At 51.5% G+C, this 20963-nt stretch overlaps 6 protein-coding genes across 6 annotated transcripts; 4 read left to right on the top strand and 2 right to left on the bottom strand.

Annotated features, from left to right (window-relative positions):
• Positions 1–13: 13 nt before the first annotated feature.
• N7458_006073 (pepsin-like aspartic protease) lies at positions 14–1620 on the top strand (the record flags this gene model as incomplete). The annotated part of the gene is made up of 3 exons (XM_056909455.1): positions 14–205; positions 287–605; positions 680–1620. 3 exons carry the CDS (start codon positions 14–16, stop codon positions 1618–1620), a joined length of 1452 nt encoding a protein of 483 aa, XP_056765159.1.
• Positions 1621–1968: 348 nt separating this feature from the next.
• On the top strand, positions 1969–3233 carry N7458_006072 (N5-glutamine methyltransferase family protein; the record flags this gene model as incomplete). The annotated part of the gene is made up of 2 exons (XM_056909454.1): positions 1969–2273; positions 2348–3233. The coding sequence occupies 2 exons, from the start codon at positions 1969–1971 to the stop codon at positions 3231–3233; spliced, it is 1191 nt and encodes a 396-aa protein (XP_056765158.1).
• A 1039-nt stretch (positions 3234–4272) lies between these two features.
• N7458_006071 (sterol desaturase family protein) lies at positions 4273–5466 on the bottom strand (the record flags this gene model as incomplete). Its single annotated transcript, XM_056909453.1, has 2 exons — positions 4273–5062; positions 5195–5466. 2 exons carry the CDS (start codon positions 5464–5466, stop codon positions 4273–4275), a joined length of 1062 nt encoding a protein of 353 aa, XP_056765157.1.
• A 1212-nt stretch (positions 5467–6678) lies between these two features.
• rcoA (uncharacterized protein) lies at positions 6679–9388 on the top strand (the record flags this gene model as incomplete). Its single annotated transcript, XM_056909452.1, has 8 exons — positions 6679–6799; positions 6980–7061; positions 7250–7368; positions 7421–7567; positions 7652–8181; positions 8327–8797; positions 8982–9114; positions 9309–9388. The coding sequence occupies 8 exons, from the start codon at positions 6679–6681 to the stop codon at positions 9386–9388; spliced, it is 1683 nt and encodes a 560-aa protein (XP_056765156.1).
• A 5687-nt stretch (positions 9389–15075) lies between these two features.
• On the top strand, positions 15076–16810 carry N7458_006069 (C2H2-type zinc finger protein; the record flags this gene model as incomplete). Its single annotated transcript, XM_056909451.1, has 4 exons — positions 15076–15888; positions 16019–16072; positions 16170–16343; positions 16442–16810. Coding segments are annotated over 4 exons (1410 nt in total), but the record flags the coding sequence as incomplete, so codon positions are not given.
• Positions 16811–17828: 1018 nt separating this feature from the next.
• N7458_006068 (NCBP1 family protein) lies at positions 17829–20740 on the bottom strand (the record flags this gene model as incomplete). The annotated part of the gene is made up of 8 exons (XM_056909450.1): positions 17829–18691; positions 18763–18944; positions 19021–19722; positions 19770–19915; positions 19980–20247; positions 20319–20425; positions 20515–20609; positions 20668–20740. The coding sequence occupies 8 exons, from the start codon at positions 20738–20740 to the stop codon at positions 17829–17831; spliced, it is 2436 nt and encodes an 811-aa protein (XP_056765154.1).
• Positions 20741–20963: the final 223 nt, after the last annotated feature.

Genomic DNA, 20963 nt, shown 5'->3' with positions numbered 1-20963 from the left:
ACGGCGAACAAGCATGAAGAATTCTTGGCTTTGGCTGGCGACTCTCGCCATACCGGCGCTGGGGAAGCTGAACCTGGTTCAGCGAGATGTCCCCGCAGTCGTCGACATGAGTATTCAGCGCAAAGAGGTTTCGGATCCCGTGGCCCGAGACCGAGTGCGACGGATGAAACGGAGTTCGACAATTTCCCAGACCCTGGACAACGAAGTATGTCTTCAACATACTATACTCAACACCGCTTTCCATCCACTAGAACATTCTTGACATATAGCTGACAATAAATTATAGGAAACCCTGTACTTCTCTAATGTCACCTTGGGAACACCGAAACAGAGCCTGCGCTTGGTCTTGGACACTGGTAGTAGTGATCTATGGGTCAATGCACCTAACTCGACCCTCTGTAAAAGGAAGTCCGACCCCTGCAGCGACTCCGGCACCTACGACTCTAGTTCCTCATCAACCTACGCCTTTGTAAATTCCGATTTCAATATTACTTATGCGGATGGCTCTGGTGCGACGGGTGACTATGCCAGTGATACTCTTACCATCGGCTCGGCGACCTTAAAGAGTTTCCAGTTTGGCATTGGCTTCACGTCAAGCTCCCCGGGTATGTGAGAACCATAGTCGCCATCCTTGAATCTAAATGAACCACAGCGGATTGCTAATAATGCGGTGGTATAGAGGGCGTGCTGGGAATTGGATACCCATCTAACGAAGTTCAAGTTGGTGTGAGCGGGGGAAGTCCCTATGCCAATCTCCCAAAGGCCATGGTCAATAAAGGACTGATCAAGTCCAGTGCCTACAGTTTGTGGTTAAATGACTTGGATGCTAACACTGGCTCGATTTTGTTCGGTGGTGTAAATACTAAGAAGTACCACGGCACTCTGGAAACCCTGCCCATTCAGAAATTTGGAGGCGGGTTCTCTGAGTTTATCATTGCCCTGACTGCCGTGGCCCTCACCAACTCATCCGGCACTACCAACTACTCGTCCAGTGCACTGCCAGCGGCGGTTCTGCTCGACTCTGGCAGCTCCTTGACGTACCTCCCAGACGTGATTGTCGAGATGATCTTCAATGATCTAGGGGTCACTTACGATTCCTCGAGCGGAGTTGGATTCATGCCGTGTAGCAGTGGCTCGCAGAACATCAACGTCTCGTATACCTTCTCGTCACCTACCATCAACGTGGCCTTGAGCGAGCTACTCCTGGATGTGGGCGACTACTCCTTCAACAACGGCGAGCGCGCCTGCGCCTTTGGTATCGTCCCGGCTGGTGACAGTATGTCGGTTCTGGGCGACACATTCCTGCGCAGCGCCTATGTGGTGTACGACCTGGCCAATAACGAGATCTCCCTGGCCAACACGAACTTCAATTCGACAGGGAACAACGTCCTCGAAATTACCACCGGCTCCGACTCGGTTCCCGACGCTACAGCTGTTGCCAACCCGGTGACCTCTGTCGCTGCCGTAGGCTCCGGAGCTCGCATTGGCGGCCCCCCTGGAGGCACTGGCGTCTTTTCATCAGCCGGAGCGACCAAGAATGCTGCTATGCCCCGGCAAACGAGCATGCCCCGGCAAATTGTCCTCGGCTTGGCTGGTGCCGGGGCCTTGTTGGCACTCTGAAGAGTTTGATTTGGAGTGACATAGACATGGGGTTTGGATCGTTGCCATGTTAGAATTATTTTTGCATGTTCTTGCGGTGTATTGGAGTCTACGAATACCTGGTCTTTTTTCTGTCTTTAACCACGAGTACAAATTTTTCACTCATTTAACGTGATACGAAATTCAATGATTGTCAATATTTGCAAAATCTCCGTCTTTATTTTATCATTCCAAAGTCATGGTAAGAAAAATGATCTTCGTAATGTAGATGATCATCCGAAGCCGAGCCTGTCCCTGAGCTTAACCAACTGGCCAGTTAACGCTTGGCATCGGTCAACCAGCCTCCGCGCAACTTTGCACCCTCGCAAGATGCCTCGAATACCTACCTCACTACTTCTCAAGGCCTATCGAGAGAACTCTCTTCTACCCATCCTCCTCAAGGAATGCCGGTCGCTTGACTCAGCCCGTAATGAACTCCGATGGCTCCGAGAACGCGCTGTTCGCGACGTTCAGGAACACTCCCGCCAGGCCACGAGGACACGACAAGGATGGCGGACACGCCTACGGGCGATGTGCCACAAGCGCTCACGGGGAGTTCCATTGCAGTATATCCTCGGTGACCAACCATTCGGAGATCTAGAAATCCTCTGTCGACGAGGGGTTTTGATCCCAAGGTGTGAAACAGCGCTTCCGCAAAGGCGGCATATCGCCAATTTCAACGCGCCTAGCAAAGCTAACCATCTCCCAGGTCTGACACGGAATCATATACATATGAAGCAGCCAGACTCGTCCGCCAAATGGCGGTAGAAACGTGCAAAGATAGCCCGTCGCCATCTGGCAGCAAGAGACCGCTTCGAATCCTCGATCTGTGCACGGGCACAGGCTGCATAGCGCTCCTTTTGCATGCGCTCCTCGCGCCACAGTTCGAGCGTATACAGATTATGGGCGTTGATCTCAGTCCCATAGCATTGAACCTTGCCCAACGAAACTTGGAGCACAACATCGGCCTGGATGTTCTGGATCGTCGCGCGCGTGAGGAAATTCAATTTCACCGTGGAGATGTGCTACGTCGCAATGGCATCGCCAATCCCAGCACTGGTACCAGCGCCGGTGGTGACGCTATTCCAACCGTGGAAGAACTTCTATCCCAGCATACCACACAATCTGAACGTGACTCCAAATCATCGGATGGATCACCACTCCCCAAAATCGACCTCTTAATCTCCAATCCACCCTACATTTCACACTCCGACTTCCACAACGGCACCACGTCACGGAGTGTACGGCTTTTCGAGCCCCGACTGGCACTAGTGCCGCGTACCGATACCAACATCGATAGCAATGCTATCAGCCAAGAAGGCGATAAACCCGAGGATATATTCTACCGCCGGATCCTGGAATTATCGCAGGATGTACAGGCTAGCCTTACGATCCTGGAATGTGGGGATAAGATGCAGGCTGAGCGGGTTGTTGAAATGTTTCGGGGTAATAGCCCTGCACTGGGTGATGGCGGTGAGACTGATGGTGTGTTTACGGCGGAGGTTTGGCCTGCTACGGAGGAGGATTGCCTGGCTAATGGGTTTCATGTGAGGGATGGATCGAGGTGTGTTATTATCCGGAAGGGAGGATGTTAGTTGATGATGGTTGATAGTTGATAGATGGGCTGGTGTGGTATATCCCCTGGACATTGTACACCAGCGTCAGCGTGCTCACGATTTCATGGAGGTACGAGTATCATTGCATCAGCACCGATTTTAATCACACAAGGAAACATAGTCTTATATGGTGGAGTGCTGCATCACGGCTCGCCCTAATGCCACTGGAAGCTAGATATACGTAAAGCATGATCAAGCCTAGAAGATATCGGGTATAAAGTGCCATGTAGCTGAATGTTTGCAGGATCTACACAACCCATCGCACAGATCGAGTCCATCATCCTAGCATTAACGTGGGAGAGGGACACGGGCATTGATGGGTAGGAGCGTTATGGTACCTCGGGGTGTTGATCATTTGGTGCGAGCTCGTCGTGCTATCGGTGTGGTTGTGATAGATTAGTACATAGCTGCATTTAGAGTTAAGAGGTAGAGGGTATGATTTGGTCTAGGCTAGCCTGATGGACGAGGGGCGCGGTTTGGATGTAGATTGATAGAGTCGATTCGATACGGTTACATATTAACTTTCTGTGGAACTAGATTAAAGTTTCAGATCAAATACAGGACGATTTATAGAATACATGCAATGCTGATAAGAAGTCAAGCATAATAAATAGGAAGGCATAATGGAGAGATAATGGAAAACTTTCAATCGTCACAATGCATTCTGGTCGCCATGGTCAAAAAAAGTATGTACAAACAATGCGGCAGACCATGGACCACCCGGCCAGCTTTTTTTTTGGAAAGTATTAAAACAGAGTATGGGATGTGCATGGCGCATGATTAATGGGTAATGTACGTAAAAAAAAGGTGGAAGGGGATGGGAAAGTGGGTGGGCACAGATTACCGTGGCAGCCAGAAGCCAGAAGAGGATATTCCGAATCGATCCAAGAGAAGAGATCAAGGACACTTCCAGACATGGTCCTGAATGACAAGCTGGTGGCACACGCGGGTCACTGTACCACCCAAAGTATAAAAACAAGAGATCGAAGATAGCAGCAAAAAAGGCCACATCTCTCTCTCATAGGTTCTTCTTTGTCTGGTGGGAAGAAGAGTAGGTGCGGTCATCCTCACCTTCGACATCCTTGAGGATAGTCTCCATCTCCTTGGACTGGCGCTGCCACTCCTTCTCGCTCATCTTGGTCTCACGACGGAACAGCTCCTCATTAGGCTTGCGGTAGCTACCACCCAAGCGGTCCCACAGGGTCGTGAACTGGCCGTAGTTGTAGTTGAAGTAGAGGTGGTGCATGGTGTGGCACGCGGCACCGTTGACGACCGGGCTGTTGGCGACGTACTCGCCATCATGAATGAAGACAGTCCACAGGTTGATGAAACCGAAGAGGAAGACGTAGGCGAGCTTCTGCAGCGGGAAGATAAAGGGGAAGACGTGGTAGGGCACGCTCTGGGACCAGCCGTCGAGAGGGTGGAACGCGTGGGAAGCGAAGGGGGAGGGCATAATCCACTTGTGGTGAGGCTTGTGGAGAGTGCGATAGACGAGCGGGTGGTGCAGACCTCGGTGAATCCAGTAGATGAAGAAATCGGTGAACAAAATGAAGATCGGGAACTGGAGGATGCTGTAGTAGGGGAAGGGTTCCTCGGCGACGGTGTCGTAGAGCTTAGCGTAGCCCCGGACTTCGAGGACGAAGAAGGGTGCGGTCAAAAGGGCCATTGGGGGCATGGAAGACATGGCCTGCTTGATTTCCAAGGGGATTTGACCCTTGAGGAACTTGGGGTGGTTGAAGGTGGTTTTATCCCAGATGAAGACGTAAGACGCGGTTGCGACGACGAAGTATACGAGAAGGCCGAAGATCCTAGTTCAATCGCCATGTCCGTAATTAGTTTCTGATATGTCTGCGCGCATATTTTTCGCCCCCTCTCGGAGAGACTGAGGGGTGGTGGCGAAGGGGGTGGAAAGGAGTGCCTGGCTGGTATTGAGCGCATACCATGTGATGAGGAAAAAGCTGGTAAATTGGCGATAAATGTTATTCCGGGGCCAAGCACTGAGGTAGGCATATTTGGAAGGCTCCAAATGGATCAACTGTGTCGCCGGCTCATAGATAAAGGGCTCTGCGGCGCCAAATAGGGCCAAGGTGCTGTTGGCGGCATTGACAAAGGCCGGCAGGCCGACGGAGGAGGAGGAGAGGGAGGTCGGGAGAAGAGTCGAGTAGAGGCGATCACCAATGAAGGTGTCCCAGATCTCAAGGATAATATCCATGACGGGAGGAGAGGAGCGGTCGTTTGGAGAGGAAGAGAGAAGAGGTGGAAAGGGGGGAGGGGAGGAGATTCTGAGATTGTTATTTTGGGGCGGCGAATAATAAATTCTGCCCGCAACACACCAGCGCGGAACGGGGCCAGCCGTTGGGTTGGCTGCCGGTTCTTAATAATCAATCAGCACCAGAAAGTACGCCGAAGGATGGCGGGATGTTTCGAGACTGGGCCTGGCCCGATCGAGTTAGTCAGGGGTCAGTTGCCTGAAGAAGAAGGCTGCGAGATACTCCTCAGGCATGAAGGTATCCAGGCAGTCAGGCTACCAGGCCACGGGTCCCGGCCGGATGCGGCGATTGAGCCGACCCACTCGGACCCGAAGAATGATCCAAGCGGCCGTCGAAGAACTGGACGGATGAATGGACTACGAGGCAGAGTATCATATCACATCGTATGATAGGAAAGGCCGATTAGAACAGTTCACATCACTCTGCCAACAGATATAAACCCTTCTAGATCGATATGCTCGTTTTTTATCCGGTATTCAGGATAATATACCTCGTTTGCAACTAGGTCATTTCCTCCTCCTTTGTCCCGGTTATAGTAGCTTCTCCGGGAGTCTCCTGCATCGTATCCCGGTTCATGCGATCCGGTCCTATAATATTAATTATCACCCCTTTTTGTTTCGCTTCGTCCTCCACTCGGAACCACTCCGTCATCCATTTGGAGCGTCTCTCTACTGCGCTTCTCGGCTCTTTTGGCTCGCTTCTCGCGCCAACGCTAGCCGCCCCGTTCCCATCTCCACCCCCCAAACTCAACTCAACCTTCCCGCTGCCAGCCTCTTCCTCCTCCTCCTCCTCCTCCTCCTCCTCCTCCTCCTCCTCCTCCACCCCCTCTTCGTCTGACCTTCTTCCTCCTCATCCGATCTGCGTCCACCCACCCACCCCCAACAATCCCACCACCCTCGATCTATCCAAGCTTTCCCTTTCTTTATCCGACCATCTTTTTATCAACTTCATTGGCCTAGCTGCCTGGTGTCGTCCACCAAGCAGCAATCGCGCCTCCCAGCGATCGCAGTGTCAGTCAATTGAATTCATTGTTCAAGCTGCAATCTATCGTCGCGAGCTGTCGCTGATTCGGATATCCCTTTTCTAGAGATCGGTTTTATAGTAACCTCGTCTCTTGGACGTGATACCGTTACCTCGATTCCGTCAATTTAGCCATGTACAACGCCCACCGCGGCATGGTGCCCGCCCCCAACTCCCGCCTGACGGAGTTGCTCGACCAGCTGCGCCAGGAGTTTGAGAGCCAGTCTCGGAGCACCGGTGAATATGAACATCAGTGTATGTTCCCTATACCTTGCTCTCGCATAACAGTCCACTTAGCTCCTTGTCTACACTTATTTGGCTTTCTCCTCCTTTCCTACCGTTTCCAAGTGTCGCCCAGTCCATCAATGGCTGAAGCGCTCTCTCCTATGGGTCGCGAAACTTCGCTGAAACGTTTCTAACTGACAGATCACGCAGTAACCGGACAGCTCCAGGAGATGGAGATGATCCGCCAGAAGGTATACCAGCTGGAGCAGACTCAGATCAAGATGAAGGCAGAGTGCGTTTTCCTCCCCCTATGAATCTAGATTTTGTCTAGAACGATTCCCTTTCCCACTACAATCCCTTATGCACCCCCTGCGACCCTGGCGCAAATCACAAGAAGCGCTGTAATGGTGTAATGGGATGGGAGGCTCTTTCGCGATTTACATAATCTCCTGCGACTAACATTCTCCTCCCACTGTACAGCTACGAGGCTGAAATCCGAATGTTGCGACACGAACTCGAGCAGCGCGGTGTGCAACCTGTCTCTTCGCACATCGCGGCCGCGCCGCACACCGGTCCTCAGGCGCAACCACCATCATTGGGTCACGGCCCCAGCAACTTGTTTGGTGGAATCATGACCAACCAAGGAGGTAGTGGTCCCGGTCTTGCCCCTCCCCCCCTCCCAGGATCAGCAGCCTTCCCAGCATACCCTTCAGCAGCCTGCCTCGGCTCCCCAGCCTGGTGCGCCGCAGCCCCCGCAGAGCTTCCCTGGAGGATATCAGCCTGGTGCTGCTGTGAACGGTATGTTTGCACGAGTGGAGATCGGTTTTCAGGCTGGCTAACGTATTCGACCCCTCCTGTTTTTGGGGGTCGCATCTTTTACAGGCTATGGACCTCCCCCTCCTCCTACTGCATCCCCTGGCCCGGGTAAGGGTCGTCGCACCGCCCCAGGTCCGGCTACTCCCCAGCAGACCCAGATCGCGTACCCGGATCCTCGCGCCTCGCCTCAAATCCCCCGTCCCACGCCCCCGAACCAGTCCCTTGTGCGCGCTGATCGCCCGGGTAACATGCTCGCCAACTGGGACCCCGCGGATCTCCCCGCGTCGCAAAAGCGTGAGGGCTCCGATTGGTATGCCGTGTTCAACCCGGAGGTTCAGCGTGTGCTGGACGTTGAGCTGGTGCACCATCTCAACCATGACAGCGTGGTCTGTTGTGTTCGGTTCAGCCGTGATGGCAAGTACCTAGCGACGGGCTGCAACCGCTCGGCGCAGATCTTCGATGTGACCACTGGTCAGAATGTGGCGACGCTGCAGGATGAGAATGTTGACAAGGATGGTGATCTCTACATCCGTAGCGTTTGTTTCAGCCCGGATGGCAAGTACCTGGCCACCGGTGCAGAGGACAAGCAGATTCGGGTAAGCTATCCTCGGACTCCGTGATATCCCTGTTGAGCCCGAACACCCGATAGCTATCGGTATTAGGCGAAAGAGGGACGAGGCAATTCACTATTTTCTAAAAAGGGAGAATCAATAGCTGACAAAACTTCCAATGTTTTCATAGGTTTGGGATATTGCTGCACGCACCATCAAGCATATCTTCAGCGGCCACGAGCAGGATATCTACTCGCTGGACTTTGCCGGTAACGGTCGCTATATTGCCTCGGGCAGTGGTGACAAGACTGTCCGTCTGTGGGATATCCTGGATGGCAAGCTTGTTTACACCCTGAGCATCGAAGATGGCGTCACCACGGTGGCTATGTCCCCCGACGGTCACTACGTGGCTGCCGGTTCTCTGGACAAGAGTGTGCGCGTGTGGGATACCACCACTGGCTATCTGGTGGAGCGTCTGGAGAACCCGGACGGCCACAAGGACAGCGTGTACTCGGTTGCCTTTGCGCCCAACGGTCGCGACCTGGTCAGCGGTAGTCTGGACAAGACCATCAAGTTGTGGGAGCTTACTGTCCCGCGGGGCATGCACCCTCACAGCGGCGTCAAGGGCGGCAAGTGTATTCGCACTTTCGAGGGCCACAAGGTATGAATTCTCCCCCATGATTCTCTCTCTCTCTCTCCGATCGACTCAATTCGTTCATCACCCTTCATCCCGTCCCATGCCACCCATGATCTCCCCTCTCCCATGGAACGGCCGCGCCACAGGGCAACCGTCTGGGGGCTCCACTCGTCGACATTGGCTGGGTACTGACTACTGCGTACTATAGGACTTTGTGCTTAGCGTGTGCCTGACGCCCGATGGCCAGTGGGTCATGAGTGGCTCGAAGGACCGTGGGGTCCAGTTCTGGGATCCAGTTACTGGTAATGCGCAGATGATGCTGCAGGGCCACAAGAACTCCGGTGAGTCTATCGTCCGATAGTTTGGGATTTTAGCCGGGGGGGGGGGGATCGATAGTGTGCTGTCATATCTGTCACTTGTCATCGTTTCCCCCTTGGGCTTATCCTACTATCTTATCATTCTTGGATTCTCGTCTAGCGACATCTAGCGATGTCGTGCTCGTCGATCATTTTGGTTTCTAATTCTCCGCGGATAGTCATCTCGGTGGCCCCCGCCCCGACCGGCAACCTCTTTGCTACTGGCAGTGGAGACATGCGTGCACGGATCTGGAGGTAAGCAATCGCTCTTTAGTTTGATTTCCTCTGTCACCCTTATTCTCTCCCTCTCCACTCTTCTTCTGTTCCCCGTTGTCCCCTATCCCAGACTGTCGGGTCAACGATCGTCTCTCGGGGCGTCGCTGGGCAAGTGCGATCCAGCCCCTCCAGCGTTGTTTTTCTCTTCTATCCGCGATCGATCATTTTTTTTCGTTGCTCTGGTACTCTATTCTGGCAGCCTACTGATCCGCTGATCTTTTCTCTTTCGCCACAGATACTCGACGTACACAGGACGGTAAAAGGGATCGGCTCAGCCACGGCGCAATATGACTTTACTTGCTTGGATTCCTTCGTAGCCAGGTTGGGGCTTGAATTTGACGGTGTCTTTTATGTTACTCGTGTTTGTTGATTCTCTTCTTGAGTGCTTTTCTCCTTTTGATATCTTTGTTGGATCAGCCTTCTGGTGCCTTGTTCTTGGATAATGCACATGCACAGTGTCTATTCCTTTGTCTTGGAGCGTAGAGACCCAGTAATTGTAATTGTGTTTGGTAAAGAGTCTCCCTCCTGAGTAGACTACTTGGGCCGGCCCGGCGTCATCACATCATCACATCGTCTCCACGGGGTCTCGTCCAGTTCCAACCAACCACTGCCTCAGCTGGAAAGAATATACTATCCGTCTAACCCATCAACCCCTCGTCCGACTACGCCAAAACACCCAAACAACCCAGACCAACTCTCCACCGAAAAGACCCATTCAGGTAAACCAGCATGGACCGGGGCGCATGACCAAATGACCACGTCCCCTCTAGGCAAGTTGCACAAGCAGGGCGGAAGGGTGGAAAAATCAAGGCAGGACTTTCGACACGCTCTTCATACAAAATCACTCATCACTGGCCAGTCCTCCGTACTGGACTCCGTAGTTCCCCGAGTCACTGCTGTACTGTGTACTTACTGGTTAATCGGGACTCGGGACTCAACTAGGTACAGGAGCTACATACTAGACAAACCCAAGAGAAAATCAAAATCAAAAATAAAAACGATCAACAAAAACTAAATTAATCACCAAGCCCGCTGGCCCGACAGCCTGGGACAGGGGACCCAGCTACAGTAGACAGCACTGGCCAGTGCCGCCGCCCCGTCTGAATCGCCACAGAGCCGCGAGAGTGGTGGTGCCGTGGTGGAGTGGGACAGACACGACCTGTCGACTCCGCGAGTCGTTGATCCGAACCCTGGAGGACGATCAGTGATGTGCATTGGCAATGGGGGAGCAATGGAGTGGAGACTTGTTTTAGGGTGTGGTTTGTTGGGGTTTGGTATAACTTATCTATCATATCAATTTGGGTATATATTGTAGTATAGTACCTTATAACACTGTAGATGGAAAGGTTTTGAGTGTACAGGGGGAATGGTATAGGGTTGGATATATGTACATACACGGAGTAGGGGGGTCCCTGACACTGACATGAATATGTACAGTATTGTAGATGTACACTTGTCTAATAATGTCACTGTTAAGGAATCAAGTACATAACTAATCATCACCAGGGTGACTACCGGACAGTCCCGTACTCTCCGAGTCTCCAATATAACCTGCGAACCAGCGAACTACTGCTTACCTACTTCTACTTCTACGTTAGTTTGCTACCTAATACCTAATTAACTCATCCCTCTTAAGCTAAGGAGCTAGCTCAACGTGCTTGAGAGATTAATATTGTTTGATCAGCTTCCTCTCTACCAACGGGACGGTACCGACAGCTCGGAGCGCTAGGATACTTGGGCCACAGTTAGCGGCTGCCTGGTTGTGTCGGGAAACAGGCTTGTGGGTTTTCGACGTGCTATGGACTGTCTGGACTAAACCATTGACTATTTACGGAGGACAGAGTACTGTACTTTTGTTTGTCTAGGACTCTAGGAGGATGTCTGGGACGTTGGTTTCGAGTCCGGGTGGTGATCTGCCCGAGCTAGACGAGACAAGCAAAAAGAGCGTAATAATTGAGTTGGACTAACTTGTTCTGGAGCTGGAGCTGGAGCTGTCGAATATCTACATAGCTCTAACCGTTTTGTGATCGGTAAATGGGTATTATTAAATTTGATTATTCTGCGAAACGCTCTGAATTCCTACCAAGTCAGAGCTATAGTACGTGGGTAACTACGTAGAACCCTACTCCTACTGTACTCCGTACAGTTTGCACATTCACCAAGTTCCATTCCCCTTTGTCACAGTAGTATCTAGTTCGTATGCATGTACATATTATTATATGCACCCCCCTTAAACAACGACCGTATACCTATCTCGACCAGGATTCTCCACTACTCGATCGGACTCTACGCACGCGCGCTCTCACCCGCCGAGAGCCACCCCCATTATTGGCAAGAGTTCGTGAGCAAACTCGCCCCATCCCCCGATCTCCCCCTGCAGGAACCAGCAAGAACTGGACGCCTCCCTGATGCATCAATATGTAGTTGTAGACATGCAGGTTCGGGCCTGTACCGTCGATGAGGAAAAATGACAAATACAAATCTTGCCGGAGACGTGGCCTGTCATTTCGGGGAGATCATGCGGTATGTAGTTACTAGATTACGGAGTACTCCATTGTTCTGCATGGATAAGGATGTGTTGAAGCCTGTCATAGACTCATAGTCTTGTAGTCCCGAGGAGAAGGAGAATCATAGACGTGAGCAGTCTACTCTCAATCTGTCTGGAACCTGGGTACAAAGTACTACACTGTACAGAGTACGACTAATGGGTCTGGATGTACCATCCTCCGTATTTAGTCCACGCACGGAGCAACCCGCGACCAGCAAACCAGTGTGAAACCCAGACGCCCCGAGAAGGCAACAGACCAGACCAGCGACCAGCGAGTAGTAGGACTGTAGCTGTGTGTCCATACGACGACTATTGCATCTCCATCTCCGTGGTCCGTGGTCACTGGAGTAGCATACCAGCCCGAGCCAGAATCCCAGGAGATCGGCCCAGATCTGGGCAAAAAGGCCCCAATCTGGGAAGCTGAAACCGATCGGGAGGGTCAGCAAAAGGAATTTTCCAGGGCCATGGGCGGCTAACCAGGATATTCGCTGGGGCTTTACTCAAACTGGAGCTGCTGCTGAGGGCGGGGATCGGACGCTATTGGCGACTATCGGGTGGGTGCAGCCGGTCCGTAGTCCAATCACAGGATAGTCCAGGGTAAGCTGCAAATGTGGATTATTATTGTTCGTTGGTCCAGTACAATTCCCAGCTTACCAGCCACCGAGGGCTAGAGGGCAAATGTATCCCTGCTCCGGGCTTGATCCGGGTGGTGGAGGTGGAGGTGGAGGAGGGGGACCATAGGATGAAGAATGGAGTGTCATTGAATAAAACATAATAATGATGTGAAGAAAGTACGTATTAGGTGGATTGTTCTGGATATAGTTGACCAGTGAGATGCCAAAGGAAACGAAGCGCCCCCTCCCCAGTCGAGGCCCCCCCCCCCCCTGGGGCAGAAATCGGGAATATGGGGACTAAGGGGACTAAGAGGACCTGGGAGTGGCTCCAGACGAATCAAGATGCAGATAAAGGGGTCTCTCTCTCTTCCTCACCAGTCCAGTTTAGGGAGAGAGAGGCTGACTTGAAGCTGGGTTGACCTGTCGACTTCTGTCGAGTGCAGATCCCCGTCCACATTGAAAGCTCGAAGGCCCGGCCCGCCCTCGAGGGCAATGCAGTTTGAGTGATTGCTTTTTTTTTTATTATTATTTTTCTTCCATTCTGCTGAATGATTTTAGTTCTGTGAATGGAAGATCGAACAAAGGGTTATTAGAAAGAAAGAGGAAAAAGGAATGGAAAGAGAAAATATCGCGGGGAAGAGTATAGATGATGTGCTGCATAGGGTAATCTGTACATCCTCAAAGTCGAGAACAGTCATCATGAACCCAGAAGATCCAAGACTACTCCACCACCGACAAAGAGAGCTATCGCGAGAGTGGGAATTGGGAATTTGGAAAGGTCAAGGTGGGCCACCATGTCGCTGAGTGACCGTCAGTGGTCGATGGTTGACAGTCACGCCCCCAAGTCCTGGATTTAGTTTAGTAAGGACTTTTTAGTCGTCCAGTTGTGATTTTGGGGGGGGATTTTAATATTTACCTACTGAACTAAACCCAAATAGGCCACGAAATTAGCTAAAATCCTCGCCAGTCGCGGCTGCGATTGAATTCGACTGGGGGCTCACCGTGATTCTCGCCATCTGGCCCCCCTCCCGTCCCGTCCAGCAGGTTCTTCGAATCAGAGCAATGAACTGCTAATGGAAAAGGATTGGGCATGATAATAGAAATTGACCGACACCAAATTGCTATCACTAATCCGTTTGATTTGTGCGGGAACGAACAGAAACAATTAGAAAACTAGATCAGAATATTTCTCCTTTCTCGTGATACAGCAGGATCTTCCTGTCCGAAATGATGCGTCTGGCCAGTGGAGTCCTTTTTTTTCAGGTCGCCTCATGTTGATGTGTATTCTAATAGGATTATAATAAATTATTACTATACTATTATTATTTTGATTGAATTATTCTGATGATTTCATTTCTTACCATCTCCATATCCAGGGTACTTGGTACATCTTTACCACTTGCTGACCAGCGCTTGGGACTGTGTACCTGTTCCCTACTGCTGATCATCCTCGTTTCTCTCTTTTCCTTTCTTTCCACTAAAGAGTCTCTCCTATATCGTTATTCTCTTATTATTATTATTATTATTATTATTATTATTATTATTATTATTATTATTATTTCTGGAGTATCTTTTTCTTTCCCCGGTGAGATCGCCACTGCACGTCGGGGCCTCGAACTGCTCCCCTTTCCGGGCGAACGTGATACTGTATACAAAGACAGATCCTTTCTCGACTCAGTCTACTCGAGTCCACAAGCGCCTCTCCTCCACTCAACCGTTCAACCGGGACGAATGAACCTGAGCTTGGACTTCTTGATTTTGACTACTTTTTTGACGGCGGACGACGCGGGTGATCACCACTAGTTCCTCGGACTTTCTGGCTTATGCTGGGCCGACCCATCGAGTGGACTGTCTCTTTTTTCTTCAGCCCACCTGCAGCCCGTGGGAATAGTCGTGGAATCTGCGCCCCTTCCGAAATTACTCGTTCGCATTCACTTACTTATTCTCTTGTCAAAAACGTCTGCCTCGTTCCGTGGGAGATCCTATATAGATCGATCGGTGACCACCCCCCCCCCCCCCTGGATCGTTGCATCTTGGCTCTGCGAGACTTCCAAACAGCCTCCACATTGGATATATCTTTCTATATATCTCATCTGTCAGCCATACCCTGAATATCATCAACTGTCAGGATATCCCAGTATTGAGTCTGCGCCCAGGACCATCGGCGTCGTGCATTTGCCCCGGCCGAGTTGTCTATTTCTATACATCTCTCCCCCTCAGACACCTGGATTTCCTTCTTCTTCGGACATAACCTAAATCAACCTTGTTTCGAAAAAGAACTGAGATCTTCGGATCCTATCCCAGCAGACAGGCACGAAGCAAAAGCAAAAGCAAAAGCAAAATACAAGAACAACAACATAAGCCCTCCCGAGTACGTGGCTTGGGGCTGTCAGGCTGCCAGTCCGGGTTTCACTTTCGGGGTATCCCAACCAACTACCCTCTTCTAACCCCCCCCTGATCTGTTTTCTTCTGCTATTCATCTGTCTTCTATCTGTCCCACTCATTATTATGGAGACTGCCGAACCGGTTGCCTATGAGTTCCCTGGCCATGGTGTGGGCTCATTCCCACATCGTCGTGCAGTGGACTCGCCTCTATACTCCTACTATTCCCACCCAACTTCGGCCCCGTACACGCTGCCCTTCCAACCAACACCCACATCGGCCGCATATAGCTTTGGCTCGGGGGCCTTGAGTCAACCCTCGCATCCTTACCAATACTTCATGAACACCCAACCATCGCTGGGCTCGCCAGTACGCTTGTCATCAGACAACCACCAGCCTCAACATGCTCATCACCACGCCCACCATCACCAGCAGCAACATCAATCACAGCAGCACCATTCACAACAACAGCATCACCAGCCCCAACCACCCCCACTGCAATCACTGCCAGAAATAAGGCCTGCAAAGAACGCCATCAACCCACTCACCACGCGGACCGTCGACTATAGCCCAGCGAACAATCAACCCTCCTCAACAGGAGGCGATCCAGCCTCAAAGAAGCAAGGCAAAGAAGCCGAATTTTCAACCGAAGTCGACGTCCTGATGAAAGCAATCCAGTCCAAGCCCGGAACCTCGACATCACCGGTACCCATGCAGCAGTCCCTGCCACCACTGCAGCAGCTGGCACCACCGGGATATCCAAGCTACGCTGGCTATCCGATGTCACCGCCTCGCAGCTTGCTCACTAATGAGGGACAACTGTCACGGTCTGGCAAGAAGCGCAAGTATACTTGCACGTTGCCGAACTGCGGGAAGAGCTTTGCGCAAAAGACGCATCTGGATATTCATAATCGGGCGCATTCGGGGGAGAAGCCTTTTGTAAGTATATGTACCAGCAATACATCCCTTGGACCCCGAGAAAGAGGATGCATATCGTTTCCTAAATAAGGAGCTTGGGATGTTCTTTTAGAGAGAAGCAGAAGGGTATCATTCGCTAACGAGTATACAGATCTGCAAGGAGCCCTCATGCGGGCAGCGATTCTCCCAGTTAGGAAACCTCAAGGTAAGCAGATGCAGTGACGATTCCACTCAAGACAAGAGGCTATGACCCCCCTTGTCTCTATGTGAGAACAAACTAGCTCACCCAACCCTCGATCTAGACCCATCAACGACGGCACACGGGGGAGAAGCCCTTCAAATGCGAAATCTGCCACAAGCGCTTTGCACAGCGGGGCAACGTTCGCGCCCATCAAATCACCCACCTCCAAGCAAAACCATTTACCTGTCTCCTCGATGCCTGCGGAAAGAATTTTACACAACTGGGTAACCTCAAGGTAAGCCAAGCTCCTCTCCCCTTTTCCCTTTCCTCCTCCACAACTACAGCTACAACCAAAAAACCAGCCAGCAACTTACACAACTCTTCACAATATAGTCCCACCAAAAAAAATTCCACTCCACAACCCTCCGCGATCTAACCCTCCGCTTCGCACAAATGGGCGACGCAGGCCCCATGAACCCCGCAGACCGCGAACTATGGGAGTACTTCGCCGAACTATACAAAAACAGCAACAAGGGCATCAAAGGTCGTGGTAAAGATCGGCGAATTGCCACGACGAGTACCCACGGACACGGTCTTAGCCGTGCGCACGGGCATGGGCATGGACATGGGCCTATCCGCGGCGTTGCGGGGAGAATGTCCTCTATGGAGTCTGAGGAAGATAGACGCGTGTATGAAGATGGAATGGGGATGTATGCGGGTGCGAGTCCGAATGGGGGATCGAGTAGTGAGGGAGAAGAGGGGTGTATACGTAATATGAAGGGAATATGGTGAATATTTTCATCTAATAAGGTTGAGGTTGGCTCGTTGAGGCTTTTGGGTCATAGCGATGGGCTATGGAGTATATTGGGGTTCTGCGGGTTTGCGCTTTTTTTTCGGGTCTTTCTTATCTCTGTTACATCATCATGTATACGATGTTACGAGGGGCCTTGATTTAGATTCTGGACTTTTGTGTCATTGTGTTTCTGTTTTCGACGTTGTGGGTTGTTTTCTTGTTTTGTGATTTGTGATATCCATTTCTTTTGTGTTGGTGTTTCCTATTTGATATCTTTTGTCATACTCATTCCCTTTGTCTAATCCTGTATTTTTGTATTCTATCCAGCTAGATGGGGAGTATCCAAATCCAGCTCTCGTTGTATCACAATCTTGAATGAGTCTCAGACGGGGTCTTTCGATTCCACGGATTTGATGTCGGGTTGACATGGAGGTATTCATACACCCCATGAGTCATGGAGCTCCAGAAAAGGGTCGTCATAGTACAAATGGTCCTAAAAGAATTCCAATCATACTTTTTCAGGTTCATATTGTAAAATTTAGGAGGAAAGGCTGGTTGGGTGTCCGAGGATGGATCGTACGGGCTAGTCGAAGTTGAAGTGTAAACTAGGAGGAATACTTCAGCTAGTTCCAGTTCAGTTGTACAAGCCTACGCAACAGAGGTCGAATTTAAATTAAGAGATGTTTTTATGTTTCTTTGCTTTTTGACTAAATCTTAATATTATTTCTTTGCGGCAGCACGCAAAGACTCGAGTTTCGATTTGAATTTGGTAGTGTACAGATCCAGGGCCACCCGTGGTATGTCATGGACCAGAGGGCAATCGGACAAGAAGACAACGAAGACTATGCAAAACACAGAGATCGAAGCGAAGTGGAAAAAGAAAACGTGAAAAGGCGCAAGATCAGTGAGTGCTAACTTCGTTGCTTAAAACGTCCATTCGATCTAGTCATGAATTGCGAATTACCGCAGGTCTCCGAGTCCATTATTTCATTGCTCATCTGCATCGGCAATGTGAATGTCTCCGTCAGCCGCGGTATCCGCGGGATCCTCACGCGTCGGGGCGTGAGTGCCCACCGGGGTGGCATTGATTAGCGCATCGGAGATAAAGGCGTCCTCCACAGCAGCCTTTCGGCGGAAGACACGCAGCCAGCGGCGGCCCCATTGGCGGAGAATGGCATCTTCGGGCATATCACCAGACCCATCCCCACGCTCCATGAGCTCGTCATTGCTGCCGGAGGCGACGGAGACGACAGAATCCTCGATGAACTTGAAGAGATTTTTCATCTCGACGCGTTCACGGGACAGAGTCTCCTCGAGAACGCTGAGCTGTGGCTCGTACAGACCCTTCTGGACACGAGCAGCGACAATCTGGCGCATACGGGTTGTGACCTTGCCAACGGTGGCGGAGATCATCTCGTAGATGTGGGATTTGGAGAGGATGGCGCCAGCGGCAATGTGCTCAGTGAGGGCCCACTCCAGCACAGAAAGAGGGCTGATAATAGTGTAGTTGAGCAGCTTGTCGACAATGTTGATGGCAATGCCCGGCTGGTCAGCCCAGTACTCCATGACTGAGGTGATTATTTGCAAGCGGGCCTTCTCAGAGGCCGCGCCAATGGCAAGCAGGCGGTCCTTGTTGCGCTCGATGCAGGACAGAACGTGTGATAGAGACTTGGAGCCCACGAAGCAGATGGAAGTAACGAGGGCGTCTGTAGAGGGAACCTTGGGGTCTTCCACACCCAGGCCCTGCGCTTGCTCCTCGATGGCGGCAATGTTGGGCTGGAGCTCATCGTCGTTGGCCTTCTTGCGAATGAGCTGCATGAGCTCTTGTCCTTCCTTGGAATACGGGGTTGCTGTTGATAATTAATTGTTAGTGGATTAGGAAAACCACAAGGCGCACGGTGACATTTGTCTTCAAGCGTACCTTCGGAGGAATATTTGAACTCGGGTGTATCCTTCTCCTTGCTTTCTGTGATCAAAGGCAAGTAAGGCTCGGGCAGAGTACCCTTAATACGCTGTGCGAAGCTCAGTCGGATTTCCTTGTCCAGTGCTCCATTAATGAATGCCATCCTAGGATGAATGGGAGGAAGCTCGAGGTTATCGACCCTAGTTGTCACATTGTCAGCATTTTGCCATTACCGATCGCTGCGTCCTGCATCCCCTGGCTGAGTCGATCACTTACCACTCGCTCCACTTCCAGGTGAAACCAAAATTACTCAAATGATGAGCAAACCAATCCAGGAACCGGTTGCTCAGCTCCAAGTCCATGGTCTCCAGGTTGTTGTACAGGAACCGAATAGCACGGCCCAAGCTTGGCGCAATAGCTGCAGGGGCGATCTTGCAGCACTCAGTCAGAACAGAGTGATAGTATACAAGCTTGTGTTCCGGCGTAGGAAGTTGGAACAACTGTGAGAAAACGGCATCTACCGCAACATCCTCGGGCTTCCACGATGTGTTATCACCCGCCATCTCACGCATGCGGTCAAATGGTGTAGCACGCTTGACGAAGGTGTTACGGGTGTAATAGCAATCCACGTCGATAAGGTACTTAGCCGTAGCGACACGGTTGAAGTCAAGAAGGTTGAGGGTATCCACCAATGCATCTCTCATGAGAGAGGTGGCGATGTCCGAAACGGGAGGCACGGTATCGACCTCCTGTCCGGCATAGACCGAGAGGTAGACCTCTGGGAAGAGAGCTCGGGAGCCATACGGCACCGGGTTCGGGACGGTGATCTGCGGGAAAGCGACCTTGGCCACGACCTCGAAAGGCTTTGGCTCGTCACCCTCTGGTTCCCGTGCATCCTTCCATGGACGAGGCAGGCACTTCAACTCCCATCCTTTGCTGGATTCACCTTGAAGCTGACTCTGGAGAACACTGATCAAACTGGGACCGGCCGCGGATTCATTCTCTTCGGGACTGAAGGTGTTTACCAAGTCCACCAGGGCGTGGGGGTAGAGGCAATGATGTCGGTCTTCTCGAGAAGTGCGGAAGCTTGAGATTCGAAACCAGTGGCGGGGGATGCCATTACGTAGGGAATGGTGAAGAGGATGATTTTGACAAGCTCCAAGCCGAGCAACTATACCAGCAAAACGCGTCAGTACGAACATGATCGTTAGGTTCCAAGAGGCTAGTAGACTTACGTCCTCCGAGGATGCGGTCTGAAGATCGACCGCGCGAGCAAAGAGCTCCTCCAAGAGCGTAAAGATACCCTCACCCTCGAACAGTGGCTGTAAACATCCCAGGAAGCGGACGAGAAGCTTGACCTCGCGCCATGATCCAGAATCAATGTATTTCTGCAAAGCCCCAGCCGCCTTGTTCAAAAGTTCCGTTCCCAGCTCAGGCTTGCTGTTATACGTAAAAAGGGCTGTCGCAGCAACGAAGGGGATTTTCATCGGTTGTTCCAGGACGCTATACGGAATGGATGTGTCAGTAGGCGCATCGATGTTGTGTTGGTGGCAGTCAAGGGCAGGGTTTCGTACAGGTCAAGGGAAATGTTGATCAAGGTGTCGCGGAGCTCCTCATCCTCGTAGTTTTCAGCCACAGTTTTCGCGATCCCCACAACATCATCCTCGACTCTGCGAGCAGCCTACGTAATGAGTTCCAGCATCAGTAACCAGTCCCGAATGGATGTAGCACTACAACGCGCCTGGAGATTGTGAAGGAAGGTGATCCTACCGATTCCGCAATAGTCAGAAGCTGCCGACGGACTTGCACAAACAGAGGCTCCTCATATCTCCGTCGCTGAGGGCGGCGATCATAGTCCTCATCGTCTGGAAATAGCCATGGTCAGCAGCGCGTAAAAAAGAGCCCTTCCGGAGGGTTGCTCACCTCGATAACGGCGCTTGCGTCCGCCTCCACCACCGCCCCGGTGGCCATTGTTCCGGCGCTCGTAGTCGGCCATTGCGTGTGGAGATTGGGTCGACAATGGGAAGATTCAAGAGCTTGAGATTGGGTTGGGAGTTCAAAAAGGTTTCAGCGGAGGAGAGCTTCCCCAAAGGTCAACGACAGCTCGGAAGGAGGGATAATCCGGCCCGACCACCTGCATCAAACAAGATCGACAAATGTTTTGGTCCACGATGACATTGGCAATTGCCCACTTCTTTTACGGCCACCTAAATCAATAC

The sequence above is a fragment of the Penicillium daleae genome (genome assembly GCF_028827525.1).
Source record: "Penicillium daleae strain IBT 16125 chromosome Unknown utg000006l_segment0_segment0, whole genome shotgun sequence".
Lineage (NCBI taxonomy): Eukaryota > Fungi > Ascomycota > Eurotiomycetes > Eurotiales > Aspergillaceae > Penicillium > Penicillium daleae.
The sequence above is the reverse complement of the archived record's forward strand: the minus strand, read 5'-3'. Positions and strand labels throughout refer to the sequence as shown.